Source organism: Phacochoerus africanus, chromosome 2 (assembly GCF_016906955.1).
Source record: "Phacochoerus africanus isolate WHEZ1 chromosome 2, ROS_Pafr_v1, whole genome shotgun sequence".
NCBI lineage: Eukaryota > Metazoa > Chordata > Mammalia > Artiodactyla > Suidae > Phacochoerus > Phacochoerus africanus.
Window position 1 is genome coordinate 131,432,352 of NC_062545.1, and position 14,306 is coordinate 131,446,657.

The 14,306-nt window shown below is 54.5% G+C and overlaps 2 protein-coding genes across 5 annotated transcripts in view; both read right to left on the reverse strand.

Moving 5' to 3' along the window:
* Nucleotides 1–97: 97 nt before the first annotated feature.
* JMJD7 (jumonji domain containing 7) lies at nt 98–8,090 on the reverse strand. Of its 2 annotated transcripts, none has more exons than XM_047766620.1 (8): nt 8,000–8,090; nt 2,864–3,017; nt 2,529–2,782; nt 2,148–2,204; nt 1,556–1,651; nt 1,262–1,338; nt 677–836; nt 98–586 (listed from the first exon to the last, which is right to left on the reverse strand). In XM_047766620.1, exons 1-8 carry the CDS (start codon nt 8,061–8,063, stop codon nt 498–500), a joined length of 951 nt encoding a protein of 316 aa, XP_047622576.1. In that variant the 5' UTR covers nt 8,064–8,090; the 3' UTR covers nt 98–497. The 2 variants fall into 2 exon arrangements, with proteins under 2 accessions (XP_047622576.1, XP_047622575.1); XM_047766619.1 differs by having other exon boundaries at nt 98–604.
* Nucleotides 8,091–8,322: 232 nt separating this feature from the next.
* Nucleotides 8,323–14,306, reverse strand: part of MAPKBP1 (mitogen-activated protein kinase binding protein 1) — a 55,262-nt gene continuing 49,278 nt past the window's right edge. For 2 of the 3 annotated variants that reach the window (XM_047766648.1, XM_047766646.1), the window contains 7 exons: nt 14,130–14,275; nt 13,811–14,008; nt 13,558–13,642; nt 13,002–13,285; nt 12,188–12,784; nt 11,654–11,739; nt 8,323–10,750 (listed from right to left, as the gene is read on the reverse strand). In XM_047766648.1, coding sequence (XP_047622604.1) covers nt 10,523–10,750; nt 11,654–11,739; nt 12,188–12,784; nt 13,002–13,285; nt 13,558–13,642; nt 13,811–14,008; nt 14,130–14,275 — 1,624 coding nt within the window. In that variant the 3' untranslated portion in view covers nt 8,323–10,522. The remainder of the gene's footprint in view (nt 10,751–11,653; nt 11,740–12,187; nt 12,785–13,001; nt 13,286–13,557; nt 13,643–13,810; nt 14,009–14,129; nt 14,276–14,306) is intronic. The other variant, XM_047766647.1, reaches the window with a different exon arrangement.

Sequence of the window (14,306 nt, forward strand, 5' to 3'; positions counted from 1 at the left end):
ACTGCAGGCCCCAGCCCTCACCCCCAACCAAGGTTCAGGAAACATTCACCTGAACCTTCCAGCCCTCACCAGAGCACAGAAGGCAACTGCAAGGGAGTCTCAGCACACGTGAGTCAAGCTGCCTTTTATTGATCACTTCCTCTACGCTGGGCCTGTGCCATCCTACAGACCTCGGCTCTATCACCCCGTGTGGCAGGACCCATCATTATCTCCATTTCACAGATAGGACACCAATGCTCTGAGGCAGTAACTTGCCCAAGGTCCCGGGGCTGCCCTGAGCCCACCCCTCTTCCAGTACAGGCTGCTGCTGCCTCACTTGGGCGCCGACTTCCCAGGAGCCCACACTCAGGCCTGCCTGGTGCCTTCGGATCCGTCAAAGCCGACCCTAACCCCCACTGGCAGCCAGCACCTCCGACTCCAGTCTGCCTCTAGAACCGGCCTGGGAGGGGCGCGACCTTTTCCACAAGCTGTTCTTGGCAATGACAACCAGGGCTCCGTCAGTTGAGGCCTGAGGCCTTAGTAAGGGAGTCGAGCAGCTGGAAGTAACTGTACTTGAGGTCATACTCCATGTCGTACCAGAAATTCACTGCAGGGAGAATGGAGCCTGGAGCATGAGGGTGCCCCTTCAAACCCACGCTTCCACAGCCACAGCCAGGTAACCCGGGCAGCCCCTCACCTGCAATGCAGCCGTGCGACTGCTGGACATGGTGGAACCACAGGGCCGGCAGGTAGAGCATATCGCCAGCCCGCACCGTGCAGTGAAGGGCCTGGGCCTGACGGTAACTGGGGTACCGGACCAGGTCTGGAGCCAAGGGGTCCAGTGGGATCCACGGCACCTGGGGGCACAGCACATTCCAGGGAGCGAGCCAAAGCCCCCAAGCCCTCCAGCTCTCTCCCTCTCAAAGGTAAACACTTTGGGCCCTGCCTTGGGCAGCAGTGGGAGGCCCCAGACATAGGGATTTTCAGAGCAAACTGCCACCACCCCATTTCTCTCTTTTTTAGGGCCGCACCTGTGGCATATGGAAGTTCCCAGGCTCGGGGGCGAATTGGAATCTGTGACCTACACCATAGCTCACGGCAATGTCAGATCCTTAACCAACTGAGCGAGGCCAGGGATCGAACCTGCATCCTCATGGATACTAGTTGGGCTCGAAATCTGCTGAGCCACAATAGGAACTTCCCCCATTTCTTTTATGCCTGCTCCTCAGAGCCCAGCCTCCTAACCTCCCCTCTCCCCAGGGCCCAGAAACAAGGCAGACACCTTCTCCATGGCCTCTTCATCCACCATCTTGAAGCAGCCCTCTTCACTTAGCTGGTAGGTTGCTGGTGTGTACAGTTCTGAAGCCAGATGGAGAAAGGTGTGGGGATCTTCAAAGGGCCTGGAGCTTGCCAGTCCCTCCCACCTGTTCCCTGGGTGCAGGGGCAAGAGGGCCAGGGGTCCTAGCGCAATGGAGATGCTGTGTCCACACCTCAGGCCTGGAGCCCAGCCCGCCCCGGGCTCCTGGCTGCCCCCTTGGCCACCTGCTCCCCAGCCCTTGCAGTCTGCACCCCCTACCATAGGGAATGAAGGGCCGGTCGCTGGGTGGATGCAGCAGGAAGTGTTTCTCTCCCGAGACCACGCAGTAGAGGTTCTCATAGTGGTCCTTATGCACTAGTGACACAAAGAAGGCCCAGTGGGTGGGGTTAGTGGGGGCAGGTGATCATGCTTGGGGCCCTACACCCCATGACAGCTTATGGTGTGACAGAAGAGCTCACAAAGTCAGAGCTGGCCCAGGGCAGGGGGGCAAGGAGTCTGGCAGGCATACGGAATCTCAGACCCCTGCCCGCCAGGGTCTCAATGCTCACCCTGGGCTCATTTTCACCAAGAGGGGAATTTGCACAAACAGGGTTCTTCTGCCTTCATCCCCTGATCGAGCTGGCCTTCAGAGTGCATTCTAGGGACTTAGAGGATATAGTGTCTCCTACCCCCATGCCTTGGGCACCCTAATTCACTTGAGCTGTTGAGGAAGTCCCCCCCCCACACCCCCGCCACCAGATCTCAGAAACCTTAGAGAATAGTCAGTCAACTTTCATCCAGGCCCAGCCTTCCTCACTCAGCCTCACCTTCCTTCCCATACACCCCCCCCTTCTATTCTCCTGACACCTACAGGATGTCACTGCAGCTGCCTCTCCCAGCCAGAAGTTCACAGCATCAGGCATCTTTCCTGTGGATCAGAGGAGAGAAGGCAATTGGAAGAGGTCATCCCCAAGACCAGGCCGGGAACTACCACCAGGTAGTGATGCTGGGTCTCCAGGGAACAAGCAAGGAGAAGGGGCAGAGGTGGGCAAGCATGGCAAGGGACCTCTGTCCCCTGGGGCAGAAGGAAGGGTGGCAATCTTCTTAAATTCACTGAAATGAAATTGAGACCTAGGGACCTGACCCAATGAGGCCTAGGTTATAAGCTGTCATCACCAAAGGGAGCCAAGTGGCAAGCAGATCTGGCTCCCTCCTTCCCATTTCTTCCCTGCCCAGCCCCATCTCCACTCACCCAGCGCCTCAGAGGCCCAGGGCACATGGGGCTCCAGATCAGGAAGCAGCTGGGGCAGCTCGTTGGGCAAGTTGGAGCACTGCTTCTGCACGTAGAGGACCCCAGGGTGCTTGGCTCGGCCCTCCAGCACATCTAACACACAGCTCAGGGGCAGGCGGCGCTCAGCGGGCATCACAAAGCGATCCCCTCGCACGGCATCTGCATAACCATCTGGGGTCACAGCCACACTCACCTCGGTGGAGCCCACGGTGGCTCTGGAAGAAAGGACATTCAGGCCATGCCCAGATGCCACAAAGCACCGCCCCATCCCCACCCCTACCCAGGGCAGCCCCCACCTGAGGTACTGGAGGGACCACTTCTGGAAGGCTGGCCAGTGCTGCAGGGCATTTCGGATGATGCAGGGCCTGTTGGGGCAGACCCAGTCCCGGTAGAAGTGGAGTGGACTGGGGACCTCGTCCAGGTAGGGCACAGCAAGAGGCACACTGAGTTCTGAGAGAAAGGGGGCAGGTAGGGAAGCTGAAGCCAACGGTACCCAGTAGCTGCCCCACTGCCTGCATAAGAGATGTCCTCTCTATGGAGTTGTCATTGTGACTCAGGGTAATGAACCCAACTAGTATCCATGAGGATGCAGGTTTGATTGCTGGCCTGGCTCAGTGGGCTAAGGATCTGGCATTGCCATGAGCTGTGGTGTACGTCGAAGGCCCAGCTCAGATCCCGAGTTGCTATGCCTATGACTTAGCCTGGGAACTATTCAACCTCTAGCCTGGGAACTTCCATATGCTGTAGGTGCGGCCCTAAAAAGAAGGAAAAAAAGAGAGAGAGATATCCTCTCTCGGCAGGCCACACTGTGTTGCCAGGCAATGCCTATAGTTGACCAAAGGGCCCTGGACAACCAGCAATAGAAGAATGAGTGAAATTTAAGGGAGAAAGTGTGAGACATCCACAAACACATCAGGATGGCCCCTAAGAATCCACAGGGCCAGGGGCTGCTGCTCAGCCCATAACCCAAACCCTCCACAGGGACAGGTCTGGCCCTGCATAGCAGACCCTTGGCCTCCCCACTCTGGAGTGGCCAACCTCCTGACATCCATTAGGAAAGGCAGCCACTGAGGCAGGGCTGGGAGCTCCAGAATGAGCAGGGCTGAGGCCTCACAGCGAATGCTGGTGGGTAGGACAAGGTTCTGGAAAACCCCCTCAAATGGTAGTATACACTAGCACCCTAAATGTGCTCCATACTTGGCTTGGCCAACGTGGAGGTTTTAAGGGATGATCTGAGCATCATCTCAAGAAGCTCACAACTGGGGAGACAGACTGCTACACAAACCCCCTGGAGGAAAAGAAAGGTCTTACCAAACAGAACCATCTTCAGACACCCAGGGCTGCCATGTGCACTTGGGCAGACTGTGCAGTGGGGCATCTGTGTGGACGTCAGTAGTGGCCCTGTGTCACGCTAACAAAAAAGTCTCTTCTTTTAGACTCTCTTCTCCCTCATTCCTGTTATCCTATTGATTATTTCTAAGTCTTGTTCATTCTACCTTCTGTATGTCTCGAGCCACACACCCCCCTTTCCTCTGCTGGTGTCCACATTCAACACTAGTTCATTTGGGTCCTCCAATGTCACTTTAATAATGCTTCCTTCCCTGGCCACCCTTTTTAAAATTATAACCTGCCCCCAACAGTCCTTATACCCCTTCCCCTTTTATTCTGTCATTTATTACCATCTAACACACTATATATGTATCCTGTTTACCAGTCTCTCTTGCTAGAATGTATACCTCGTAAGGGCAGGGATGCTTGTCTTGTTCACTGATGATACCTGGGACCTAGAATTAGTACCTGGCACATAGCAGGTGCTCAGTAAATATCTGCTTAATGGTTGAATGAAAGTCTCCAACATTTCCAGGCTGGATGATTGCATCAGTGAATGAACTGGTTTCCTTGGCTTAATTCTACTCCTCAAAGCATCCCGCACCCTGGCCCCAGTCATCTTCCTAAAATAAAACCTCATCTTGTCACACCCCTAGTTAAAAGTCCTTTGATGGCTTACCACTACTCCTTACAAAATGCAGTTGGCCTGGACACACATTCAAGGTGCTCCGTGATCAGGCCCAACCTACTTTTCCAGTCTGGTTTCCTCCTGTCTGGGGCCTGCCCCTTAGCACACACTCTATTCAGGTGGTGCCCAACGTCATTCCTGCTGCTCACTCAGACTGGAATGCCTTCCTCCCGGCTTTTATCAAGGGCATAAGGCTTCATTGTGTTTTCATCCTTGAGTTCTAGCCTGAATGTCTTGGCCACTACACTCATTTTCACAACTGAGGTCACGTGCTCTTTCTGATGATCAAGTCTCTATGCTGGTCATCTCAACCTTGCAACCACTTGAAAAGTGAAATGTCTTTAGGTTAAAAATTGAAGCTGAGTGGGAAGACCCTGGTGGATCCGGGAAAACTGAAAAATAAATATGGTTGCTTCACTGGCTAGAGTTGCAAGATGGAAGGTGCCAGGGACATAAGGGAACGAGGGTGGTGGTGGTGGTGGTGGGGAATCTGGTAATGGGCCTTCCCAGTCACGAAAGCCCATGCAATCAGTCTCCTGGGAGTGTGATTTGGGGCTCAATAAATCTCCCTATTGGAGGGATTTTTTTTTCTTTTTGGCTGCACCCACTGGATTGTTTTTTTTTTTTCTTTTTGGCTGCACCCACAGCATGCAGAAGTTCCCAGGACAGGGACTGAACCCACAGGAATGACCCAAGTCACAGCAGTGATCCTCAACCCCCTAGGCTACCTAGGAACTCAAATTTTTAAAATATGTGGAAATTGCCTCTTTCTTTAACTCTTTATAATTTCTGCAATTATTTCAGTTCTACTTTCCCACCATTTAATAGATTTCCTTTGGAGAATGGCCACTGTTCCCTCCTGGGGCTTCCAAGTGAGAATTTCAAAAAGGAACCAAACAATTCCTTTGGTCCAACAATTCCTCTGCTAGGAATTTAACCAACGAAAATATACATGAGCCCAAAGACTCTGCTCCAGGCACACGTGCCTCCTCACTAATCCTTGAACACACCTGTTATACTCCCACCTTAGGGCATTTGCCTACCGTGCCTGCTACCTGGAATACTCTTCTCTCAGAGGTCTGCTCAGCTCATCCATTCCCTTCTTCCTTCAAGCCAGTGTTCAAACGTCGTCTTAGCAAGGAGGCCTACCCTGAATTCTTTTTCTTTTGTCTTTTTAGGGCTGCATCTGCAGTATATGGAATTTCCCAGGCTAGGGGTCCGATCAGAGCTGGCCTACACCACAGCTCACCACAACACCGGATCCTTTACCCACAGATCGAGGCCAGGGACTGAACCCACATCCTTATGGATACTAGTTGGGTTCTTTACCACTGAGCCACGACAGGAACTCCCTTTTTTTCTTTTTATGGCCGCATTGGGAGCATATAGAAGTTCCCAGGCTAGGGGTCGATTCAGAGCTGTAGCTGCCAGACTATGCCAAGGCAACATCAGATCTGAGCCACACCTGTGACCTATGCCACAGCTTAAAGCAATGCCGGATCCTTAACCCACTAAGTGAAACCTAACACCATCCTCACAGAGACAACGTTGGGTCCTTAACACACTGAAATCACAATAGCAATTCCACCTCAATTCTTACTTGAACTTGTAGCCTCTACCCCAGCCCCACATCCTGAGCCTCATTTTGCTTTTTTTTTTTAATTCCATGGCACTTATCTTGCAACCCACTTTTTCTATGTTGTTTACTCATTTCAATGTGCCTATGGTTGACTGTCTCCTCACTTAGAATGTAAGCTCTATGAGGAGTTCCCATTGTGGCACAGCGGAAACGAATCCAACTAGGAACCATAAAGTTGTGGGTTCAATCCCTGGCCTCAATCAGTGGATTAAGGATCTGGCATTGCCATGAGCTGTGGTATAGGTCACAGATGCTGCTCAGATCTGGTGTGGCTGTGGTGTAGGCCGGCAGCTATAGCTCTGATTAGACCCCCTAGCCTGGGAACCTCCATATGCCACGAGTGCAACCCTAAAAAGCAAAAAAAAAGAATATAAGCTCAGAGTTCCCGTTGTGGCGCAGTGGTTAACAAATCCGATGAGGAACCATGAGGTTGCGGGTTTGGTCCCTGGCCTTGCTCAGTGGGTTAACGATCTGGCGTTGCTGTGAGCTGTGGTGTAGGTTGCAGACACGGCTCAAATCCCGCATTGCTGTGGCTCTGGCGTAGGCCTCGGCTACAACTCCGATTAGACCCCTAGCCTGGGAACCTCCATATGCTGTGGGAGTGGCCCAAGAAATGGCAAAAAAAAAAAAAAAAAAAAAAAGACAAAAAAAAGGAATATAAGCTCTACGAGGGTAGAGATTTGTTTTGTTCAGTGATATGTGATAAAGCCTAAACATAATGAACAGAGCCTGGCACACTTAGTGCTTACTAAGGACTTGTTAAATACTCAAGGTATTCGTTACAGTATTGAAAATAAACTGGAAATGGCCTAAATGCCTACCAATAGTGGGCTAAGTAAACTGCAACACTAGTAACAGGTGTGGAAAAGACTGAGGTAGCTTGATATGAAATGATTTTCAAGATACACAGTACAGAAGAGTGTACTTAGCAGGCAACCATTTATATAAAAACGGAGACATACAGTCAGTCATACGTGGGTGTGGATATTAACAGTGTACTTCTGGATGAGGCACACTGGAGCCTGGGATGGGAGGGAATTTATAAGTCTGCTGTTATTTAATAGATATTTATTTTTAGCTCCTTTATTGTTTTCTTTGAAGGATGCTGGGGATGTCTAGCAGACATATATCTTGTTCTGGACAGGTTTACAGTCTAGTTGGGTATATTAGATTAACATGAACCAGTGACAAGTGATGTAAAGCAGAAGGTATATAATAGTTGCAAAAGGGAAAACAGATAATAGAATTCAGTGATAGGGAAGCTCAATTAGGGCTGAAATTTTCTAGGACAGAGTTAGGATTAAAGGTTGGTTTTGAAGAACTGAATAGGTTTGGGGGCTTTAGGAGGATGCGGGAAAGGCTTCTAGGTCAAAAGAACAATATGAGCGGGGGCAGAGACCAGCAAGATGAGTCCGCTGTTTTTTAAACCAGGTCCCTGTGTTACTATTCGGTGATAAGAAACTACTTGAAAATAGAAAAAAGAAAATAAGGGAGAGAGGGAGAAAAATAAAAACCCAGCAGAGGAAGAGCCAGGGATCACCAGCACAGCCGCCTCCAATCCTCCCAAAAAGTCTGTAGTGCTCCCAGCTTGGAGGAGTCTTTTCCTGAGTGAAGAGATCGAGTAGGGTTCAAAGACAGTGAACCGACCACCTTAAAGCCTTCACAACAGGAAAGGGTGGGAAGGGCCACGACAGAATGCCTGGGACCCGGTTCCCAGCAAGTCCCTCCAAGGTCTTGAGGTTGCTCGGCGGTCGGTGGACCAGCCACCCAACTCACCCCTCGCCGCAGCCGGGAATTCTCGTAACTCCTTGCGCACGGCGTCCAAAGCCGCTTCCGCCATGACGCCGCCGCCGCCCGAGGCTCCGCCCTCCCTCCTTAAGACCCCGCCTCCGCCCCGAGGCCCCGCCCCGAGGCCCCGCCCCTCCCTGCGGCTCCCGCGTTCCGCCAGGCTCCCAGCGGCGTCCCCTCCACTCTCCGCCAGTGAAGTCTGCGCCTCCAGCCTCCCCCATCCCCCCAATCCCCACCTCCTCAGACGACCGACTCCACCCCACCTGACGGGACACTGCGCCTTCTCTCGCCTGCCTCACTCGCAGGCATCCTAGTTAGCAAATGATTGTTTATTGATGAGTTCATACATCAATACAAACGGACATGTTAAAAATAGCCTCTGCCCCTTGAGACCTGGGGAGGAGGGAAGCGCCACAGCCTCGACAAAGTATAAAAGTTATAAATAAGGGGCTTTCGAAACTGGGTCAGGTCAAATCTGAACGGGGGCAGTGACAGCTGCCGGTAGCCTCACACATGCAGAAGGGGATGAGCGCTGGCCACAAGACCCCACCCCCACGCCCCCGGCGCCGGGCTGTGGGTAGGGAAAGGGCGGCCACCTCCTCACAAACCTTGGCAGGAGTGTAGCTCCTTCCTCGTGAGGGACAGACTGTGGATGGCGAAAACCCAGCTCAGATCCCCACTTGGAGTGGACCGCAGCTGGTGTGCAGGTTAGGGGTACAGTAGGAGTGGGTTTCTAACTCTGACAAGGGAGCTGCAGCCCTGCCCGGGATCCACCCTCAGCTTAGTGAGCATTCTCAGGCCAGTTCTTTGCAGCTTGGCCATGCAAGTGGTGGTAGTAGAGAAGAGTGAGGGTGAAACAGCTTTCACCTGTTCAGGTGCACACAGCCTGACAGAAACAGAGCTGTGCATGCTTCAGAATCCAATTTCATTCTAAGCCTCCACCTCTAGAGCCAGCAAGGCCCAAAGGCCAGTCCGTGGGGATAATGGGCTTTTGAGGCCTGGAGATGCAGTAGAGCTACCCTGACTTACCAGAAGCAGAGGGAAGCAGTTGGGCCCAGAGACACATGTTCTTCACCCCAACTCTTCAACAACTGCTTCACCACTTGGTCCTACTCTATCTACTTGCCCACTGTGCCCTATCTCCTTCCCCTATACCCTAAATCTGCCCTTCTAATTCTAATCTATCCCCTCACCTCTACCACTTACCTGTCCCACCTACCACCTTTCCAGTGTGTCTCTTGGCCCTTGCTGCAGTCCCATGTGCCTCCCTCTCCTCAACCTCCAGTATCCAGCACCCACTGCTGTCTTTGGGGAGGCTCCTTCTACCCAAGCCAGACACTCTATGGTCCATCTCATATCAGCTAGGCTGTGGACACCAAGAATCCAAAATTCAGGCTTCCATGAAAAGGGATGCAACTCAGTGTGTTCCATCCCTTTTCATGTTCTTTGATCAGAGCCAGGATGATGAAGCTAGGGCAGGACATGAGAGGAAACCAGGTGCACATCAGCCAGCCAAGTGCTCTAACAGTGAACACTCAATGTGTGTGTGTGTTACTTCACCTGTGGCCAAGGTCTTTAGAAGGTGGGCCAGTGCCCTGTAAACCATAAGGGACATTCCAACACAGACTTCTGACTAAGCATCACTCAGGACATGGGGAGAAGGTGGCCTCGGCTCCAGCAGCCTGCTGGGGACCAGGGCTGGAGGCCAGGGAAGGCCAAGGGGCTGAGGAAAGGTAGGCCAGGGCTTCTTGTTTGCCCAGCAGAGGGCTTTACTGTCCTGCAGCAATGTCCCATAGCTGGCATCACAAGTTCCGGCCAGGAGAAAGGGGGCACCAGAAGAGACAATGCTAAGACCCTCTGTAGGGGGAATGGGAGTGGAATGTGGGGGCTCAGGCCTTGATACCAACTCAAGCCTCCTGATGGCTGGGAGTGCCCTGGTGCCCGGGAGGGCCAGAGGACTCGCCTTTCTGAACTGCTAGGAGGTGGGGAAAACAGATAACCCCCACCCTGGCAGCCAGGGGAGTGCAGCTGGTGTGGGGGGGGAGTGGAGGTAGAGGTGACGCTCCGCTGTTGGCTAAAGGGCACGGATACCAGACGACTTCGCACCTCTACCCCACTGAATACCCTGTGTGTGCTCCACCCCAGGGAGCTGATCCCTGCAGTAATTTCAAATGGCTTCTAAGAAGAGAGGGCCAGCCTTTCCTGATTTCCCCCAGAGGGGGCAGGCTGCCCTCCTACTCCTCACAGCACCAAGATGACAAAGATCCAAGACCTACCCCTGCATGAGCCACTGGCGGGGCTGTGGAGGCAGGAGTTCCAAGAAAGTGAGGCAACAGTCAGGGAAATAAATTAATAAATACAAGGGCCCCACGAGGAGCAGCTGGGAGAGATGCTTCCTCTCTGAGCACTGATCCCTGCTCTCCACTCCAAGCATCCCCACAAGTTTTGATGGAGTGGAAGAGAGGCTACATCAAATAGGGGGAGCATTCACTTGAGACAGGCTTCTGGACCTCAGAGTCTGCGTTCCATGCGCCGTTCCACAGCTCGAAGCAGCAGCTCTGAGTATTGCTCGAGCAGGGCCTGTGTCTGCTCAGCCCCCACGGCCCCAGGGCTTCCGGCCGGGCTGGACATCACTGCCCCAGCCAGGCCTTCTAGCTCTTGCCGCACTGAAGAGAAGGTGTTTCTCAGGAGCTGGGTCATGCGACTTTGCTCCGCAGAGGGTGTCTTGCAGCTGGCCACCTGCAACGAGAACCCAGAAGTGAGTTGGATGAACAGTAGAGGGGACTATCAAAACAGATGTATAAAAGGGAGGACCCCCCCACCCCATGGGTCAGCTGCCCCCCAAAGGAGGGCATCTAGGGACTGCATGCCCCTGCTAGGTGTGGCTGGGAGTCCCATACTCCAAGGTCAGCAAGTATGACCAGAAGCTAAGGGACAGAGGCCTGACCATCAGATTATGGCACCATCTACATCTTGTTAGCAACTCCTCTTTCAAAGCTTGGCCCTGCTGGACTGTCCCTTCTGTCTAGGGCTGACAAATCTTTCCTGACTATGAAAAGGGATGCTAGTATGATTCTTTTTTTTTTTTTTTTTTACTTTTTGCTTTTTAGGGCTGCACCCATGGCATATTTAAGTTCCCAGGCTAGGGATCAAGTTACAGCTGCCGGCCTGCAACATAGCCATAGCAATGCCACATCTGAGATGCATCTGTGATTTACACCACAGCTCATGGCAATGCCAGATCCCTGACCTACTAAGTGAGGCCAGGGATCAAACCCTCGTCCTCACGGATACTAGTCAGGTTCATTTCCGCTGCACCACAATGGGAACTGCCCGAAAAGGGATACTATTAATAATTACCCTGGGACAACAGACTAAGCTGGGATGGTCTTGAGTAAACTAGGACATGTGGGCTCTCTACACCCCACTGTCCTGTATGAAGATGTCTCCAGCTCTCAGCCAGAAATGACCGCTAAGTGCTCAGTTCAAGAGGCCTGTCTGGTCCTCTAAGCCGCTCATCTACTCAGAATGTTCTTAATTGCTCCACCCACCCGTCTGTGAAAGTGCCTTATTATGTTCTGGATGCTCAGCTAGCATGCCCGACACGATCTGTCTTCCTACTGGCAGGTACCCGACACGTACCAAGTGGTAGAGCCGCACGGCCTGGTGCACGCTGCCCTGGAGCTCTGCCACCAGCTGTTCGCACTGCTCCAGGCTCACTGCTGGTTCTGGGAGGGACAGATACAGCTCAGGAAGGCCCAGCAAAGCTGCCCTTACAGGCCTCCCCACCCAGGGGCCACTCAGGGCAGGAAAGGCCTACCACCCCCGCCCCCATCCAGCATCGGATGCCCTCAGCCCTTTCCTCTGCCTCCTTCCTTCCCAACACCCTCCCAACACCATACAGAAAACGAGGGCCAGAGGAAAGGGCCAGCGCCAGCCCCAGGGGTCCCAGAGGGCCAGAAGGCACTGAAGGGGCAAATGAGTCAGAGAGAGATCATGAAGGTTGGCAGGAGGGTCTCACCATCAGGGGTGTGACTTATGGACCAAAACAGGAGCAGACAGGACGAAAAACGTCAGAGGCTGGACTCACAGAAATGGGATGGAGCCAGAGAGTGGCCAACAGAGACGGGAGAGAGAGGATGGGGCAGGAGATGAGAGCTGGGGAGCTGTGCACACCTGAGTCCCAGCTCAGGGCTGCCCCTGGCCTGGTGCATTCCATGGGGCTGGGAGTCTTCTCAGGGGGTGGGGGCTGAAAGTTCTCAGGGCCTCGGAGGAGGCTGCTGACCGGCAATTGCTGGGCACGGGGACTGTTGGGCCCCGGCTGAGCCGGGCACTCGGTCCTAGGCTTGGGAGTTGCACCCTCCCCCAAACAGGCCTGCCTCTCAGATGTACTGTGAGTCTTTCCCAGGCCCACTGGGGAGCCAGGCTGTTCTGCCTCACCAGGGGCCCGGCCCTTGGTAACAGGTGAGAATGTGGCCAGGGTAGGACGATCAGGCAGTGGCTTTGGGATATCCAGGACCAGGTGAGCCCGGCTGGGAAGGGACAGCTTGCTAACTGCGGAGACTCGGACTGGGGCAGGAGCTTGAGGTTCGGCAGCCAGGCTGAGGTTCTCCCCGACGGAGATGCTGCGGGATATCTTGGCCATGGAACTGGTGGTGGGGTTCTGGTAGGAGCGGGGCTGAGACAGACGGCCATCAGTGTGGGGCAGGGAGCGCAGGCGCCCCTGGGCCTCCATCTCCTGTAAGAGCCATGGGCCTGGTGGAGGGGCTTCATCTGCAGAGGAGACAGAAGTACACAGGTCAGGGGGTGAGGAGACCATCCTGGGTGCTGAGGCTCAACTCCCTAGGCACTGCCGTGCCCTGCACGAGCCACTAAAGGCCACCCACTGGCGAGCACAGTGACACGGCGGGGCTCCATGAGGTCGCCTTCCTCAGGCATGCCCCCATGCTCCACACTCCCCACACCTGGAGCTGAGCCCCCAGCTCCTCACCCTGTGGCACCAGACTCTGCACGGACTGGGCTTTCTGGAGGCCCCCTGAGGAGGTGGTTGTGGCCACTCTCTTGGGGGCCCAGCTACTGTCCAGGTTGAGGCGGCGGCGTGGCAAGAGCACAGGGGCTGCCTGCTGCAGGCCGGGGTTCCCAGGTGACGGCCCTGCCTCTGGGGGTGCTCCTGGAGGACTGGCACCTTTGCCTCTTCGCTGCTCATCAGGAGTCCGGGGCACCTGCACCAGTCTCAACGTCTGTGCCAGGCTTGAGGAAGGTGGGGACAGTTCCCTACAGGGAGGAAACGTGGAAGAAAGCCCACAGAAGGCTCAGGGCTGCTCCCTGCTGAGTCAGGGAGGAGCTCTCACAGCACGAGAGGCACCAGGAGAGAAGGGCAGACACCAAGCCAGCCAGGAGGGGCTGTCCCAAAACCTGGAGTGCACAATACTGCTGGGCGTGGAAGACACAACCTTGGAGAGAGGAAGGCCGTGTGCTGCCCCAGGGGCAGGACTGGCCCTCCTGGGAGATCCTTGTAGGAAAGGGGGCCACTGTGGGGAGAGTACCTGAGTGGGGGGGTCTGCACTTGCAACAAGAATCGGGAAGAGATGCTCCGAGACTCTGTCCGCTCTGCCACCCGGCCTGGGCCCCCTGCCAGGGTGATAGAAATCATGAACTGAAGCAAGCCCTTGCCCCAAGCTCTTCCTCTCCTAGAAGGCAACCCCCGGGCATGGCCTGCCCTTGGACCCTCCCTCTCAGCCAGGCGAGGAGGGAAAAAGGGTAGACTGCAGTGACCAAATGCTGGCCCTCTGACCACACCTGGAGCAGCCCCATTGGCCAGAGTCTCAAAGTGCTGTTTTAGAAACTGCTCCTGGTCGGGGGTCCGGGGACTGCCTTCCTGCAGCCCATAGGGGCCAGGGCCTCCCTCCTCTTCCTCCTCTTCCTCATCACCCTCGGCTGGCTCTTCAAGGTCTGAGGAAATGCCATCCACACTCAGGGGCTCAGTGCTCTCAGAGTCTGGATGTGGGGGAGGAGGAGAGAAGCATCACGCTGCACCCATCTGTCGCCAAAGCCTCTACGCCCACCTCAGTCCACTGACCCACATGGTCCTGGCCCTCCCTCAGGGCTGCAGCCTCACCTTCCGTGGGATGCTCAGGGCTGGAAAGGCGACTGCTGCTGAAGTCCACAGAGCAGGCGCTGTCAGGGCTGTGCTTCTCTGAGGCCCTGCCGCCTGGGTACACTCTTCCCAGGGCCCCGCAGACTGGTGCCTGCACCTGGAACTCACTGCCAGAAAGGCCAGCAGGGGAAAGAGGAG